Source organism: Falco rusticolus, chromosome 7, assembly GCF_015220075.1.
Source record: "Falco rusticolus isolate bFalRus1 chromosome 7, bFalRus1.pri, whole genome shotgun sequence".
NCBI lineage: Eukaryota > Metazoa > Chordata > Aves > Falconiformes > Falconidae > Falco > Falco rusticolus.
The window spans coordinates 32,293,648-32,312,413 of NC_051193.1; the positions used below are offsets into that span (position 1 = coordinate 32,293,648).

The 18,766-nt window shown below is 46.9% G+C and overlaps 1 protein-coding gene across 1 annotated transcript in view; it reads left to right on the forward strand.

The window, feature by feature from the left end:
• The window catches only part of RTN1 (reticulon 1), a 120,487-nt gene that overhangs the window by 60,124 nt on the left and 41,597 nt on the right, over positions 1-18,766 (forward strand). The window contains exons 2-3 of the mRNA XM_037395601.1: positions 6,161-6,898; positions 11,289-12,071. Coding sequence (XP_037251498.1) covers positions 6,161-6,898; positions 11,289-12,071 — 1,521 coding nt within the window. The remainder of the gene's footprint in view (positions 1-6,160; positions 6,899-11,288; positions 12,072-18,766) is intronic.

Below are 18,766 nucleotides of genomic sequence, written 5' to 3' on the forward strand. Positions count from 1 at the left end.
TGCTCAAGTACTTTTGAGGTTTACATAGATATTGAAGTCCCTTGGGTTAGAAAATTCATGGAAGAAGGCTCTTGCAGAATTGAGAGCATGGCTCTCAAGTGGTACACTCAAACATCCCTGAGGGTTTCCAGCCTAATTTGAAGCATTGTGTGATTTGGGATGGGGCAGAGACATGCTTCTGCCACACGTGCAAGCTGCCCTTGCTGCTGCTGGGAGTGGTACTAGTAAAGGATGTTTGGAAATCTGGGGAGCTTTTCTGTGGTTTGAGTTGGACTTGAAATCAAGCAGGGAGAAAGAAGCAGCTTGATTGGGATCTAAGAAGACAGGGTGTGCTTTGAATTTGGAGGTAGACTTGGGACTGCTGGTCCATTTGGGTACTGTGAAGAGATGTGGAAAAGTGATAAAATGCTGAACACCTGGAGAAATATGTATATGACTACAGAAGAGAACATAGTAAGGCAATACGAGTTTTAAAAAGGACGGTAACTGAATTGGGAAACTAAAGAGAAACAATGACACATCGTGTATCAGGGTCAAAGGAACAGGAACAAGTCTTTCCCTTTTTTTCTACTTTTTTTTTTTAAGGATAAGTTATGAATAAAAAAAGCCAAGGTCAAGCACAGGCTTTTTCCTAGTAGCTGATGACAAAATTGTTGATTTGGTACAGAATAGACAGGACTGTTTAACAGCAGCTTTTGTGTTTGGAAGAAAGCAGGAGGATGCATCTATCTGATGGTCATGGATGAACAATAAAAATGAAGGAGAGACTGGAACATGAGCTGTTGTTGTGGGGCTGGGAAACATGGTCTGTGCTGGTCACCAGAGAGGACCTTGAGCTGTAGTTTGATCTCCAGATACAGATGTTTAGGTGGTGGCAAGGTCTGGGCAATGGGGCTCCCCTGCATCACTGCCAGGTGCAATGGGATGCCATGATGACTCCTTGGACAGACAGCCTTGCTATGAAATCAGCTTTTCTAAGTCAAAGGGTAATTATAAAAAGCTTGGCAAAGCGTTCAACCACCTCCTTGAGCCTTTAAGACAATATAGGATATGTTTTTAAGAGCCAGGCTTTAGTCTCAGTACTGAAAGAATGTCACTGTATATCCCTGAGCTCTGCGGTGCCTTTGTGAGTCTTGCATCAGAGCAAAGTTGCTGTGCTGGAAAATGCTCATTGCTCTTATCTAAAACCTCAAATCTCTGGATGACATCTAAAGGGCTGCAGTACTGGGAGTGTCATGTGGTCTCAGAGACCTTCTAGCATCATTTGGAGCCAGTCAAACAAGAGTACTCCCCTTGTTTATGGGACTTTGCTTATTATTATTATCTTTAGTCTATAAATTACCACAGTTCCGAACAGGACAAGGTGGACCTTGTCCAGGAGGCTGTGACCTGCATGGACATGAGAGATACCTGGGGAGATCCTGCTCCTGGGAGCTAGCAGTCTTGCAGCAGTGGCATAGCCAGTAATGACTCCTGAGGCTCAATATCCAAAGCAAAATCAGAGCCAACTATTTAAAAGACTTACAGGAATTTGCTGGAAGCAGCTTGCTCACACTATTCTGCTTTTGTCTTGAAAAGGTTGCTGAAACCTTTACTCCTCCAATTGCAACCAAAAAACCTTCCTCTTCTCAGTGCATCTCCAGGCTGTAAAAATAGCATAATCTAATTAAAGATTAGACACCCCCCACCCCCCTTCTGAAAAATTAATAATTCTGACCTAATCACTGACACACAATAAATACCAAACCTCGCATTGCAGGGTCGTCAGCTGTTCTCTAGAACTGAACTTTCCCGTCCTCCTGTGGCTGGCTGGCTGTGCCATTGAAGATCATCAGAGTTGCACGTGAAGACTGAGAAAGGCAGAGTAACGTGAAAACTAGTTATTGTGTTGAAAATTCAACACAGGATTCTGAAGTGATCCATTTTAAGAAGCCTGAGCATACCGTAGTTGGGGGGAAAAATTAAAGTCGGTTTTATTTAATTCTTTTTCTTGTGTATTATCCTCAGCTAACTTCTGCTTCCCCTTCCAGTGTGCTGCAGCAGTTCAGCTTGCATTGATCCAAATTGGGCTTCAGCTGCCTTTCTTAAATTAAGAGTTACTCTGCATGGAACCAATGATTTCTAAATTATTTCCTGTGTCAGTTGCTAAATAGCTCTAAATCCAGTGCTGTAGGAGCAGATTTCTGGAGCGTTCACTTACTTATTCCAAGGAAATTAAACAGTCATTTTCAATTTTTTTTTTCTGTACAGTTGATGAAAATACATGTAACTTGCTGAGCATCTCAGCTGTGTTCAAATGATTGAATTAGACCCATTACTTCTTAGCTGGTTGCAGGAAGTGAAATTATTTCCCGAGGGCTCGTGTTACAAGAAAGCAGGACTGCTGCTCTCAGGCGCTGAATAGCTTTGCTTTACCTGAATTGGCAGGCGAGATTTTGGGCATATTTGAGGGAAATCCAGTTTTTTTAAAAACCAACCCTTTGTAACAAGGGTAAATTCAGATCTGATACTGCCATCCGTTACCAGTGCTATTCAAGGCTTCTCCTTCCCACGGATATTGAACTAAATAAACTTAAAGTCAGAAAGAGAGCATTGCTTAATCACCAGGCTCTGAATACAACTATTCTTCAGCAAAAATCTCAGCTATTACAGGTTTCCATGTCTTTAATAGCCAGCCTAATAGCTGATAGATTCACACTTCCCCAATAAGAGGCAGTTTTACCAGTGGCTTTAAATCATTCCCTGTGGAAATTGAGAGTTTTGTTAAATCGTAGTAATTAGGCAATTTCAGCTGTCTTCAGTGCTTTTGACTTAGCAGTTGCCTTGAGAGTTGGGATCCCTCTATGTTCTGTTAATTCAAACCCTGTCTCTACTGGCCCTTGCACATGGACCTGCTTACACCCCCTTTAACTCTTCGTCTTCCTCCTGAACCCCAGTAAGAAATGCATTTTCTTTTTTCATTGTTATTTCCAAAATCACTGCAGAAAGAAAAAAAGGCTTATGATTGACAACGAGTCCATTTTAAATCAGCTCTTGTGTTAACATCTGCTTCAGCAGTGGTTTTGTACTATTTGAAAATGTGAAGCAATGTTTCTGTTGATGACTATTTCAGGGTGGGTTTTTTTCTTTCTGCTGCTGAATAACATAAAGAATAGGATGATATTTTCCCAGGTTTTCTTTATCACAGTGGCTCTCCTGCGAGCTCTCCTGGTCAGCTATAACTCCTGCTATGAAACACCTGACACAAATGCATTAGAAACCCTTTCACTGCTCTATTGATCAGCATTACTAAGTGCTGCAAATGCATATGCATCTGGCTCGCATATTCTGTGGACAAAGCCAAAATGAAAGCTGCAAACAGCATCTATGAATATTGGCTTGACAGCAACTTCAATCTCCTTTGACTATGTTTGTGCTCCCTCTTTACTAGCAATGGTGTGATATTTGTAGAAATGGATTTTTGCTCACTGATGGTGTTGTGACTGTGTATTTTTCATGAGCATCCAGAGCAGAAAGTATTGCACAGCCATCTTGAGCTGGTCCAAAGCACTCAGAATCGATGGGACTTTTCTAGTGAATTCAGTGGGCTTTGGATCAGGTCCAGTAGGCACTGAGGAATCATCTAATGAAAGAGCAGTCCTGAAACCCCATGATTTAGACAACCACTCAGCCAGCACAAATTGTAAATTACAAACAGCAGATACTGGCAGCAACAGGCATGAATAGTCCATAGTCAGCAATTCACAGCATGAAATATGTTGGCATAAAAAATGCATCAGGTAATTCCAGCTAACCAACACATTTGTAAAAATTCAAGCCTGTTTATGGATAATTTTCAAAAAGGCAAGTTCAGCAAGAAAAATACTTGCAAGGAAAAGAACCTATCCCTTTTTACTTCCTAATAATTTAGGAATGTTTTTTGGGCATGAGCTGGCCTTCTGAGGCACTGGATAACATCAGGTAGGACCTGATGTGGGTTCTGGGCAGCCCTGCTTAGCCCTTATTCTGCTTTGGTTTCACTGTGGTTTTCCACTTAGGCTCTGTTCTCATGTACCTTTGCTGATGAGTTGGAGTTGTTTGGAGCAGTGAGGATGAGAACTGCCTGCAGAGCGTTACAAAAAGATCTTGCAGCCCTGAGTGAGCTGGCAAGAAAATAGAAGGTGAAATTTAGAGTTAGGTAAATGTATTATGTAGAGGGGAAAAAAAAAATTCCAAATTCACATGTGTAGGAAGAGTCTCCGCAGTGACCCTGTCTGCTCTGAAACACGATCTTGCTTTGATCATAAATATTTCTATGAAAAGTTCTATGCAGTGCTACGTAGTTGTGAGGAGAGCAAACTGGAGGCTGGGAATGACTGGGAATGGTGATAATTTTTCGCTTGCTAGCTATAGCACCCCTTGCTCAGTGCTCTCATATGGCAAAGACAGCTGCCACAAATCCTTAGCTGTGAGCTGTTGGGGTGTGGGGCTGGAGCTGCTGTCAGCATCATGCATGCAGTAGCAGATTAGCAGTGAGGGCTGGCGGGGGACCAGCAGCACCCAAAGTTAGCGAGGACGGACGCATAGGAGCTGGTAGTGTAGGTATGCTGAAAAGCAAGCTGTGGCACTTTTGCGTTGCTTTTTCCCTATGCTACCAGGTTTCCCCTTGTAAAAGGAGCAGCATGCTGTTTCCACCCTAAAGGTGATCCAGGGAAGAGAAGTTGCTTGCAAGTCATCATAGCACTGAGAGATGCAAAAATATGGTGAGGGAAATGGTCATTCTGCCTTTGTGCGGGGCTTGGGTTGTGCATGTCAAGCCAGCAAGGTTGTGCAGTAAAATCAAGCCAGCAGCTACACACTAAGCAGTGTTAAGGGGAAAAAAATATGGCTTCAGGGCTTACTAAATGAGCAGCACGTGCCTAATGCATAGAGGCCCATGGGGAAAAAGCAGTTGTGATGGTATTTAGAGATGGTATCATTATGTATGTGCAAGGAGAAAGAAAATAACCAAATGCAAGTAGCTCAGGAGCTTTCATGCTACATTGTCCGGCTTCTGGCTTTGCAGCTGAAGTAACGTCCATTTAATGCTAACTTTTAAGTTTGCATTGCATGTGGTAGCCCAGGACACAGCACATGTGGAGCACATCAGGAGCCTCACATCCCTTGCAGGGTGATAAGCAGAGGCTGGAGAAAGCCATCCAGCCTCTGAGATGCAGCGTGCATCAGCACTTAAGCAGTTAACAGGCTGCTGCCTCCCTATAGGCACCAGCTCCTACAGACATCAGCTTTGTTCCTTTAGATCCCCATTCCCTCAGCCCCTATAAAAATTTCCCTTCCCGCCTCCCTCATGGGGGATCTTGCTGTTCCAGTCATTGAGCTTTATATGAATGCTGCAAATTGAGACTGGCCATTGTTTGTAATTTAATTAGCATCATCCCCAGGAACTTAAAGCATGACAGAGGGAATTAGAGGTAGTGTATGAAAATGATGCATGGGCGTGGGTAGAGGTTTAACCACTACCATGCCAGCATGCTTTGTAGATGGTGTACACAGGATAAGGCTTTCTGAGCATGTGGAAATTGCTAAATGAGCATGTTTAGTCTCTGCCCTGGTATTTCACAAATTTGGGGTGCCTATTCTTAAAAGAGAAAATGAAATCTAAAGCTGCCTACCAATTTTCCATCTCAATTTCTGTCCAGCAGAATTTTTATTCCTTAATGAAAAGTTTCCTTAGGGTGAAACTCCTCCATGTCTCTGTATTAAAAAAAAAAATTACATATTTTTGCTCAGGATTGTTCTTGTATTGGAAATCAGTTTATTTTTAAGGATATGGGATGGTGAGCCCCTTGAGTCAGATTGTGAGGAAGGTTGTGGGATTGTCATCACTGGAGATTTTTATGCGCAGGCTGGGCAAACATTGGCAGGGAACTATTAGCAGTTATCATGATGGTTATAGCTATTTTAAGATAGAACAGCAGCTGGAAGCCTTGTCTGACAGATGTGCCACTATGTTGCCTGAAGGTATAGTGAGAGACAGTCCCAAAGAGCTCTCAAGCAAAGCCAAGCCTGGTGCACAAACCGAATCTAAAATCAGCAGGGAGTGAGTACAGCTTTGCAGACAGATTGATGCATGCAGACACTTGTGTCTTCACTGTGCATCATTTTTGTGTCTTTGCTTTAGGTGTTGCAGCCTCATCACACCTCTTTGACTATGGCTCCACTGCCAACGGGGGTGACAGCTCCTTCTACACCTCTCTGATCTCCGATATCCACTACACCACCCCACGGGACTCCACCTATTTCACGGGCATTTATCAGCAGGAAAACAGCCCCATTCCCTGTTCGGGCAGCACAGAGGGGTTTAACATGCTGGGGCATCCTGTGCAAGATGCGACTGGGTTTGATTCCCATGGCTTGCTTAGCTCAGATTCAGGAATAGAGATGACTCCTGCAGAATCTACTGAAGTTGATAAAACCTTAGCAGATCCCATGAAAGCAGAAGCTTATAAATACATGGACATAAGTAGATCAGAAGAGATAAAATACCAAGAAAAACATGACCCTGACTCAGAAGATGAGAGGCCAGGCCTTATCGATAAGTACCAGGGAATACCCACCAGGTCCAGCCACACTCCTGAACCTCAGCGGGTGGCTTCACAGAACATGAAGGCAGCCAAAGAGCAAGACCTGCTTGAAGACGTAAGGCCTGGAGATCAGCACAGTGCCTCTGTGGTTACAGTCCCCGTAAAGATCACGCTCACTGAGACAGAAAGCACTTGGGAAGCTGCCAGCAAAGAGTCGAGCCCAACTCCGGCAGAGAGCAGCCTGAAGCCGAGTCATGAAGTGGTACCAACCGTGACGGTGTCAGAGCCAGAAGATGACAGCCCAGGATCTGTCACACCACCATCCTCTGGCACAGGTAATGCTGGTGCATGGCACTGGGTTTTTTGGTATTCAGAGAGTGGCTGCAATTGCAGCCCTGCACGTTGGAGAATTACAATGGGTTTGTGGCCTTTGTCTAAGGGCATGTGAGCAGACATTAATGTAATGGGTCTCCATGGCTGGAGATGTTTCTGCTCTACTTGGGCACCGCTTTGCATTGCTGAACCAAAGGGGGATGCAAACTGTGCTGTCCATCGCTAACACCCTGCTCAGGATGGGCTGCCCTTTCTGTATTAACAGAGGGGAAGGCAGGGCTGGGGATCCACAGAAATAAATTGCTGAGAGCCGCTCAGGAGCACTGGGGTCGGATCCAGGCTTGTTGAGCCCGGTCCCCCCGGGGTCTCTTCTCAAAGGGAAGTTGTGAGCTGGCAGGTGTCGTTAGGGATATCATCAGCCAGACAACAGTTTGGACTGCATCCTGGTGTCTTTGGGGTCTCTTGGTCACCCTGGCTGGCCACACTCCCCAGAGGAAATGAGGTGTGTGGGACCAGGATGCTGCAAAAGACTGGGTTGATCGTTTTAAATTTTAATAGCTGTTTTAACACCTCTGCTCTTGCAGAGAATAAGGTTAAATTGTTAAAAATAGGTGCTGTTTTCAAGTGAGAGTGCTGCTTTTAGAAAGTGCTGAGGAGGGAAATGTCACCTCGTTTACAAAGGGGACTGGAGGGACAAAGGGCCAGTCTCTTTTAAAGGCTCCTGATTTCTGTTGGGGGAGCCACCAAAATCCTATGTTTATACATTTTCTTACTGTCTGATTACTGCAGTAGTACATAATACCTATTCCTCATTTTCCCTATTATACACTGCTAAAATATGAAAGTGGCGTCGTGTTTTAAAAAGGAATAGAGCTCTTTAACAGGAAACAAAATTTTCAGACTTGAAATTAAATCTCAGTGTCCTGGATCACACCCCCTTGACAATGAACATTTAAGATTTGACAGTGAACATCCCCAAGCTGAAATTTCCCTTCCTTTGATAGCATCTATAAATATTTAAAAATCAACTGGAATTTCTTTAAAATGGCAGTCTGGGATTTCCACCCACAGTAATGCCCACCCTTACAGAAATATAGTTCCTATCCAAAACAGAGTGTGCATTTGTACGGAAAAAAAAAAAAAAGAAAGACATAGAAAGCATCAACTGCAGCTGTGAGTTTATTCTGCCTGTATCAGCCAGAAACTTTAGATAATAAATAGACTTTAGACTCCCATTTTTCTTCTTTTATTTGACTGGGTGACATCACACGCTACTTCTGAGGCATGCCATGTTTTATCGATTTACACTTTTTGCACTACAAGGTAATTAAGAACTTCAGGCACTAATTATTATTTATTCAGCCTTTGGCGACTGTTCAAGGCTGCCTTCGTGACACTTGGTAACAGTTTCCCATCCAAACAGCTGAATAGTGTGCGGCTGAGCCCCATGGCTACTGCATTACTGGGAGGTACTGGTGTGGCTGGTGTAATTATCAGCACAGAAATGTTCTTTTCCGTGGGCAAAGCTGATCCCCAGTGCTGCCTAAACAGCCCTGGGAGGTCTCACCACCTTGCATTGGGCTGCTGGAAGGCTAGCAGCACTGCTTTTCTGTCGCATTAAGGAAAGAAGCAGGCATCTTCTTTTAGAGGCCTGGCTCCTGCAGGGTGTTTTCTCTGGATTTCACCCATTTCCCGCAGCTGAGGACACGCTGTGCCCGGGCTCCGCGTTCATAAGCAAGGAAGAAATATAAAACCTGCCCTAGGTATTTGTACTCAGTGACCCAGCAAAGCTGTCGCTCCTAGATACCCTTCAGCCATTCTGGCGAAGCCCCCAGTTCCCTCCTGCTTGGATCAGGACTTTGGAAAACTGCTTTTAATTACTGGCCATCATCGTTCTGGGGAAGGTAGACATGGTCTGTTCATACGCTGTGCTGGCACTGAAAGGCTGTGGGTATTTATATGCTGCCCCATGCCAGCAGTAAATGTGACACCCTGCTGGTGGCCACAGTGGACATTTTGTTCACAAGGTAAATGCCACGGCTGAGAGTTACTAACGTGCCAGTGCGGGCAGGAGTGGGGTGAAGCTGCGGGACTGTGCGTTGCTGCGCTACAAGGGCTGGCGGTCACATGCCTGTTTGGACATGTGCCGCATTAAGTCATTGCTCGGGGAGAAAATGTTCACATGCGGTAATGCAGGAGAGTGGCACAGCTCACGCGGGCTTCCTGCAGCTGGAGAAAAAGAATGCACAGGTTCCTGCTCAGCATGGCCCATGCAACAGGAACTTCCCGGCATCCAGACAGGAGCGTGTCATAACAGTCCCAAACACCTTAATCCTGTCTGTGGCCATAGCCTGAGTTGCAGGAGGACTTTCTCATGTGAGAGGGATGTGTTACAAGAGAGCTGTTTTGTCAGAGGAGCTGCAGACATGCCTACTATATGTGCTAAAAATTGGCGATGATGTGTATTGGCAGATGCACAAACCAAAATTGCTTGGAGGGGTGTGAGGAGGTTGTTTTTCTTGACCGTTTCCCAGCAGGACGCCATGGCTTGTGTGCTGTTGTTAAAGCCTCCCCTTCTACCTGATTCATCTTGGGGAAGGCATATGATCAAAAAGAAATCAGCTATGTTATCACCATGAGAAATTAAGTCAGGAAATATCCAGAAATAGTGGTTTTATCCCAGGTCATGTCTGATACAATCTCTTTCCCACCCTTTGTTGTGGAGGAGGTTCCAGAGGTGGCCAGTGCAGCTGGGTGGGCTCGGGGAGTCAATACCAGTGGCTGCACCCAAGGCAGGGCTGGGCTGAAGGCAAATACCCACTGGGAGCAAGTGCAGGTCAGCTTGGGGCTCCCCACCTGCAACCGAGGGGCTGGAAACCTTCCCCCGCTCTGCTGCAGTCCCAGACATGTGGATGCAGGTGGTATCCTGCCGTGGGCCTCTGCCAGCAGCAGGAGAAAACTTGGGGGTCTCTTTTCCTTGAACCTTCACCACGTGCAATACCACTGGGTGAGCCCTGTCATTTTAATAATGATATCAAATCAGTGAGCAAGCACTCAGGAGTCCAAAGGACACTTTTCCATGTGTGCTTGATGGCTCTTTCAATGTGATGGGGGAACTCAGCTCCACCGCCCCACCCCACCCCCTCCCAAAAGGGAGGGTCTTGCATGTGGATGGTAACGATCTCTGGGTCAGTGAAGGGCAAGGTGGAAACCTGTGACCGGGAGGTGGCCATGGCCAGGCAGCAGCAGGGGACTGGGTGCCAGCTGCTGCCGTGGTCCCCCTTGCCACAGACAGACTCAGGTGGCCTGCTGCCCTTGCTGCCGCTGCACCAGGTGTAGTCTGGGTTTGAGGATGGCTGATGCTCTGTGACTGATCTAGGGAAGCCGGTTCCCCATGCGGTAACTCAAACCAGCTGCTGATGCACCTCGACCTGCCTCTGTTGCCTCTTACGGTGAACACTTCACATGCAGTTTTACATTCTTTGTTATTTCATTACAAAATCCCACGTGGTGTAGTGATACACAGGGAGGCAGAACAGGTGGGAAGTCTGGTGCTGGGTTCCCTTCTAGTATGGGATGTGGGCTCCTTGCTAGCCCTGGGTGACCAGCCACCCTTTTCAACTGCTCATTTTCACTCTTCGAGTGTATCTTCTTCCAGCGTGAGCCAGAAAACGCAGAGAATTTTTTTGGTTTCATATTCTGGGTGACAAGTTGGTCAGTCATTATTTTGGTTCATGTAGTTCTCAATGATATTAAGAGCGGAAAAAAAATAATTTCATTCTTAGACCTGACTGAGATAAAAACAAACAGAGAATTCACCATCACCATCCACACCCACCCCTCACCAAAAAAACCAAACAAACACAAAAAACCAAACACCTGAGAAAAGTTTCTGACCTGGAACTTGCCACACCTGAAAGTTAAAGTTTGACAAAACTACTAGTAACTACGTAGCGGTCAGGAGCCCACCAGCCCTGTGTGCGTGTTTGTCCCCAGAGGAGACCTGTATCCACTGCTGACAGTCAGGTGCTGTCACATGTGGCCTGAGCCCACATTCCTTGTGACTGGTGGTTTTCCTGGTGAAAACCGTACTGCTGAGCCACTGGCCAAGCACTGACCAGCACTGTCTTGTTGCCTCAGTTTTTTCCTCAGTACATGATTCTGATGATACTGCTTTTTTAACGAGTACATGCATGGGAAATGCTCTGTAAGGACAAGCTGTTATTACTGTTAGTCATCCCAGACAGGGAGGCTTTCTGTCTGTGTTACCAGCCCTGCTAGAGGGATCTGTGCTGGCATGAAATCTATTGTGTTTGTTGCCTAAGCAGCCAGAAAATCTCATTCTTAACAATTTTTTTCTATCTTTTTCTCCCCTTTCTTTCGGGGTGGCAGAACCGTCTGGCTCAGAATCCCAGGGCAAAGGCAGCCTGTCAGAGGATGAGCTCATCAGTGCCATCAAAGAAGCAAAAACCTTTTCCTTTGAAACCCCAGAGATGCAGCAGTCACCAGCCCTTTCCACTGAGAAGAGAGACCAGCGGGTGAAGCCTGGGCGCCCCGCCGTCTCCTCACCCCTGGATAATGAAGCCAGCAGTGCTGAGTCGGGGGACTCTGAGATCGAGCTAGTCTCGGAGGACCCACTGGCTGCTGAGGAGGTGCTGCACTCCAGCTACATGACCTTCAGCCACATTGGAGGGCCCCCTCCATCACCTGCCTCCCCCTCCATCCAGTATAGCATCCTGCGAGAGGAAAGGGAGGCTGAGCTTGACAGCGAGCTCATCATCGAGTCCTGCGATGCATCATCAGCCTCTGAAGAGAGCCCAAAGAGGGAGCAGGACTCCCCTCTGATGAAGCCCATGGTCATGGACATTATCAAGGAAGAGAATGGCTTGCGCACTGACATCTCAGACTATGAAGCAACTAAGATGACAGAGAGCAGGATGAACAGGGAAAACCTGGCAGAATCTACGTCCTACCTGAAATGCTCCTTTGTTGCACCAAAAGTAGGTGCTGAGCCCCCAACCTCCGCTGTCAGCACTGCAGAGCTGGAGGAAAGAATAGTCCTGAAGAAACCCATTGAAGAAACTGTTGTTAACCAAAGTAAAGTATCTTCCAAGGACTCTGGCAAAAGAAGTACCTTGGCTTCACCCCTACTGCCATTTTTAAATAAGCAGAAAGGTAAATGCAGATGTTTATGTTGGTTTTTGCAGTGCTGCTGAGAAGGGGAGGAGGGAGAAGGGAGAGGTGCCTGTTTCTTGCAGGGGAGATGTTAATAGTGCAGAGCAGGGGGAGCTGCTGGCACTGGATAACCTCAGCTCAAAGCTGGACACACCTGTGCCAATGCATGCGTCATCTCAGATCTTCCCATCTTCTTCTTTTTCTCTTTTTCCTATCTCTTAGGAAAAAAAAAAATACCTGCAACAATGATTTTTAGGCTTAAGCATATAGATGCTGGATCAAGCAGGAACCCTGGTAAGGCTGATTTGTACGTCAGGCATCTGGAGGACAAAGAGCAACAAATGATCATTTTTCCTTTGAAATACTGCCTGCCTTGCCCCAGGGAAGGGATGCAATCAGCGAGATGGTCCTGCCCCTCCCAGTGATGAGATGCGAGGATCATGTTTTTGAGGATACTTTTAGGAAAAAAAATATTCGGAGGAGGAGAGGGGTTGAGTTTGCTGGGTCTGGGTGTTTCTGAAGCTGGTGCAGCTTAAATCTCTCATGGCGGCTGACACTCGCCATCCTGAATGATGAGGGGTTTGTGTATGCTTCCAGGCTAGTGCAGGGAGGTGGGCAGTTTGGGGGTGCTCATCTGGGCCTCCTGTGTGCCTCTCTGAAAGCCCCTTCCCTAATCCAGCTGTGGGAGGGAGAATGGCAGGACGCTTCTGTGGTACTCAGGTGAACTTAAGGGCACTTTTCTGCCTGTGGGATCCCTTCAACACCAGTGTAGATCCAGCCAGGATTAGGCTTGCTGTGCCAGGCACTGAGGTCGGACTGGACCCCCCCCCCCCAGACCCCTAGAGCTGTCACCAGCTTTTGGTCTGAGCTAAACCCTGAGGACTAAGGGGCAGCATGCGGTCACTGCACACTGACACTGCCAGGGGTCCCTGCAGCCTGTAACTGGCTTAGTTCACAAGGTGCACAAGAGAAAAAGGCATTTTATTCTTTGCAAGATGCCAGATCTAACTAGCCAGGACCTTTGCATGCCTCTGGCTTTGTAGGCTGGCGTGGGAGGGAGGGACGCTAGGCTGCCCCACACCTGCCCTGCTCCCCCTTTGCCATCTCCCCGGCTTGGCTGGGGGGCAGCGGCTGTCTACAGCTCTTCTGTCGGATGTTGTTTTACAGTTCATAGAGCTGCTGCTTCCTTGCAAACAGCTGGATAGAGGTGGAGGGGGGGCGAACCCCAACCCCGCTTCTTAGAAAGCATCTGTTTCCTCTGTCCGCGTTTGTGCAGACATTTTACCACATGATGGCCTGGAGACATGGCAGAAGCATTTACGTGGCACACTTTTACAACTGATTTTATCTAGTGCAGTGAACCCAAGTGTGCGAGTCTAGTCAGGAACCAGTCCAAACTCACATGATGTGCCGAGGACAGCAAGATCTGCAGTGCAATAAAATATCTTAATGATTACATTCTTAGCAGTAGTGAACTAATGACATTAATAGGCTGAATAAGAAACATCATTATTGCTGGTGATATATTTTCCTGCCAGATTCTCAGAGCTCGCAATGTCACAATGTGCATCTCTTAGCTCCCTCAGAAGTAGGATGAGCTCCAACCATTTCTTTCTCCCTTCCCAGATTCCTCTTTTGTAGGACTGGCCCAAGCCTTGCCCAAACCCTAGAAGCTCTAGGGCTGATTGAATTTACCTCCCGCACCCTTCCTGCAGCGTCTGGCATTGGGTCTCTGCAACCATGTTGTGGTCTGTGTGTTGTTCTGGGCAGATGACTAACAATTTGGTCTTGGATTCTGGAAAGTAGTTGGGGAATATCACATGGACAGCTAGTTGCCTGTCCTTCAATGTTGAGATTTCAGGCCCTATTACACTTCCCAGTCCCTCTCGATTGTGTTCAGATTTTTTTGGCCTATCTTTTGTGTCTGATTTAATTTCTGTCATTGGCTAAACTGATGCTAGCAGAGGCTTGTTCTTATATAGCAATCAGAGAAAACCCCTGTACGCGTGAGCAGACTTTCTCCCTGCATTGCAGTGTGTCCACGTTTCCTGTCTGTATTCCCGTAGGACAGAAGTGGTATGAGCTTTTCCTCCGGGACAGACACAAGACAGCTAATTACTATTTGGTGGTGCGTAAAGGAGTATTTCAATACGTGCTTTCCTCCCTTGAGATGCTGCAGTGCCTAAGGCAAGGAAAACAAAAACATAAAACCTCTCAAGAAGGTTATTTCTAAAACTTGTGTAACTTTTTAAAGCTGATTTCAAGGTGGCATCAAGGTAAAATATGAATGATGGCAGGGTCCAGTTTACACTACCTTCCAGTCATGGGTATTTGCTGCAGGGGTTGCTGTCTCTGGGTGCTAGTTACATTTTTATATTGAAGGTGGAGTGTGGTGCTCTTCTGACCTGAGAAAGGAGAGCTTGTCCCTCAGAGAGTTCACATGAAACCCTTCAGTGGTTTTTCGGTTATCAGAGGTGAACTGGGGGATGTGTTAATTGGCAACCCCTGTGGGTCCTCCCAGGCTCCATCAGCCTGGAGCTGCATTGGCTGGCAGGGAGATGATGCGGCAGAGCACATCCAAGGGGTCAGAGACTGCCTTCACAGCATCAGCTTGAGTTCTTGGCAGAGCTTTACATCACATCATATGTGTCATATGCCCACTCGGATGTACCTGGCAGGCATTTGGCATGGGCCACGCTCAGCCAAAGTGATGGGAATAGAGGGAGATGGGTCAGTGCTGCACAACGGACGTGCAGCAGAACGATGTTACTCAAAGCAAGAACAGTGTCACCATTCATCAGTTAAAAGAATTATCTTAATTATAGCTATTTATAATCAAGAGAGTACTAACAAGATGTGTGACTATATACTTGTTAAACGATGGAAAACAGAAAAAACCTTCATTGTTTCCCGTTACCTCCATGTTACACATCACCACGAAGTGCTACACTGGCACTGCACATCCTTATTAAAACAGAATGGTTTTAGTGACGGTCACAGAGTCCAGGTGGGAACTGATTCCCTATGGCCATGGCAAGTCCCACCTGAGTTCAGGTCAGTGCTAGCCCAGCCTTTCTGGAGATTCATAGGAAACTGATGGATCAAATGAAGCTGTTTGACACGCCTGGCTGGTTTTTTGACACCCAGCGGTAGATCTTTCTGTGGCCCTCGGGCAGCCCGTAGCTAGGTATATGTAATTCAAAAACAGTCAGCCATCAGTTTCCCATGTAAGTGCTAACTATTTCACAGTGTGATACTGTAATTCCACCAAGTAGTTTTTTACTCATATCCATGACTTTAAATATACTTTGTATGGCTCATCAGAAGAGTTTGCCCTGGGCTGGCAAGACAAACGCTGAGTGCACGCTCCAGGAAATACATGAAGAAGCTGTGCAAAGTGAAAACCCAGCGTTCAGCCTGACCCCAGGAACAGCTGTGCTGATTGTGTTGCTGCCAGCCTGTGGTTTAATCCCTCTGAGACCTTTCTGGTGTGTCTGCTAGGCACGCTGAAATCACAGCCATTGCCCTAAATAACGAGGTGGACCGCAGCAAGTGCATGCGTGGTAACTCAATGTCTCTGCTTAACGTCTGTTGCCATCCAGTGGCAGTAACAAAAATGGGCAGTGACTTCTTACCTCCATTTTATTGGATTTGAAAGAGTGGAGCTATTCCTGTGCCGTTAACTTCTAAGCAGCCTCGCTTGCTTTTCTGCATGGCCAGAAAGACGGCATTGCTTGCTGCAACACAGGTTTTGTTTTGGCCAGAGTTGTGCAGTTGCTACCTATGTTAGTGTTACCAGCTCCTTTGCCTCCTGCAGAGCAAAGAGGGCAAGGCAGAGCTGTAGCAAGACATTTGCTGTTCAGCTGTCACTGCCCCTACATCACTCCTCCCAGAGGTGGACACAGCCCTTACACAACAGGGCTTAGAGCACATCAAGCTGTGGCTCTGCAGCGAAGGAGGTTGCCAGCTCAGTTTCCTTTTTTTCTTTTTTTTAATATATTCAGCTACAGAGGAGGAAGACCAGACACATTTGTGTTTTCCAGTAACCAGAGCAAGGAATGCAGATTTTTAGGTTTATTCTAAAAAACCCTGTCTTGAAACAGATTTTCACAAGCTTTGGAAAATAATACAAGTGATTGGTGTGGCCTGCACAGTGCTGTGACATTGTATAGCCGGGGTGACATCCAGGCTGGGCTTGCACATAGCTGGGGCATGCAGGAAATTTCAGAAAAGACCTGCTGTCCTGGAAACATGCATCCTTTGGCCTGGGGCAGTTTGTAAGTAGCCCAAAAGAAGCCTGGACCAAGGCAGGTTGGGAAGGAGCATTTTGGCTGAGTCCTTTCCTGTCTTCTCTTGCCATGCCTGTTGGTTGCTCTGTGCCAGGGTAGCCTGGCTTACCACATGCTGCTGTCCCACAGCCCGGGGACCTGGTCCTGGGTGGAAATTTCCCTTGCGCTGGGGCATCATGTCTCCCTCCAGCCTCTCCTTCAATGCCAATATTGGGAGATTCCTTCCGTTTAATAAAATGTGCAGCAGCTTTTTACCTTTCAGATCAGATGTCTGAGCTCAGATTTTTAAAAAAAGAAAAAGACTTGGACATTTATAGCAATGTGTACTTTCATTTTCTTTTTATTTTGTGGCAAAATCTAACGTAGGAAAAGGAAAACCCAGGTTCAGGTCTGTGGGTTTGTGCTGTCACTTACATGCCAGGTGGCACAACTGGCAGGACCCAGGCTGCAGGCAGGGTCCTGCTGGAAACACGGTCAAATAAAATTCATAATTTAAAACGCTTTATTCTGCAGCATAGTCCTATGCCATCCTGCTCTGAGGCATCTTGATTTTTATGCCTATTTGAAAGGCTTTTGCAGCATTAATCTGGTTAGTCCCCTACAAGAACCTGTCCTTACCACACACCCTTTATGGCTGCTGTGGCTCTAAGCACCCATGAGGGACACCAAGGTTCATAGACCCCATCTCTATGTGGTGGCCTGGTGTCTCTCAGGTGGTGTCACAAGCTGCAGTAGGGATCTTTCCTGGCTTTGGAGTGATGCTGGCCAATGCTCTGGGTTGAAGAACATGTTTTCCCTCCTCCCTGGTACCTCTCATGCCATCTCATGATGTCCTGGGCTGTCACACAGTGGACAAGCACAAAGCAATGTGGTCTTTTACCCTTTAAGCTCTCATTGTGTGTCATTGTCCGTTGTCGTTTCCGTGTGCCTGTCCACGCGCCCCCCTCCCCCCCCCCCCCCGCATTTGGTGCCACAGAAAACTGATCTTACACGGCTTCTCAAGGAGGTTGTTTTCCAGCAGAGACCTGGGAGAGCCCTTAAGTTTTTGGGAATGCTTTTTGTTTAGCAAAACATTGTCTGCATCACGTTAGTGTGTTGTGTCCCTGCTGTTGGAGGAGCTGCTAGTGAGGCATTTTTCTGTGGGAAGGGGATGTTTGGTAGGGTGATTTAGCAATCTGAGGCTCATTTCTCATCTGCATGTTTTCACTAGGCTGGCTCTGCAATCAGCAGCAAGCCAGGCCACGGCTTAAGCATACGGTAATGTTAGTTTAATATTTTAGTGCCATCTGCTGTAAGTGCCTCCACACTCCAGCCCATCTGTTTTGTGTGCTTCAGTTTGCTTTTTATGGGCTCCGGTAGCTTTCCATCCTTTGGAAATCCCTGCTTGGAAAAGGTGCAGGGGGGAGGGATGTCCTGCCTGGGGCTGGACTATCTTCACCTTGAGATGCTGTCGGAGGAGTGAGGTAAAACCTGCGGGGAGAAGTTGACGTGAATCTAGGCCTGGCCTTGCCACAGAATCTTGGAATAGATTGGTGAACCTCTGAGCGCTTGCCTCCCACATGGAGTAGTTTTGGCGGTAAGGGAGCTATGGAGGTCTCTTGCCCAGCTCCCTGCTCAAAGCAGTTTGATCAGGTTGCTTAGGGCCTTGTCGACCTGGTCATCTCAGCAAAGGCAGAGGTTTGGGGGTAGCTGAGAGTTGGAGTCTGCAAATCTGGGTCAGTCCTGGGAAGCTGCCTCAGCACCGTTAGCTGCAGGCACACTGCAGAGCAGGATAAAAGAGAGATACCACTCAGTGCAGCTTCATACAGGGTAGGCTGGCATGAACTTCACAAGGTACAGAGAGCCCATCTCCTGGCCCACAGCCAGGATTCCTGGTGGAGCACTTTTGACAGATGCTTGTGACTCATTTGGAAAGGCCTCTGTTGGCAGATCCTCCACCAGCTCCCAGGCATCTATCGAAAACAGTTGCCATTCTCCCATCCTTCTTTACTTTAGGCTAGGCAATTCTAGCTTCTTCAATTTTTCCTCTCCGGCTGTGTTTTCAGGCTTGCTGAACTCTCTTGTTGTTCCCTTCATTCTTTCTACTATTGTGTGAGTCCTACTTGAAGCAAACCGGAGAGAGTGCTTGAACGGAGGCCATCCTCATGTCAATGATGGGTTCCTTGCCTGCCCTACAGGCTAGGGCTGGGCTTGTAGAGCCCACTGCAGCAGCACAATATTGAATTCCATGGCTGCAAGAGTGATCTTCTCAGTATTGCTTGGAAATGTCTATTCATGCTTCTGTAGCATGCTCTGCTGGCCCGTCTTTCCCTAACTGGACTCATTTGACTCTGTTAGTTTTCTGCATAACAGGAGTGGAGGAATTTTTGAAGGATTGGGGAAGCCCAGTGGAAAAAAGATGAAGCT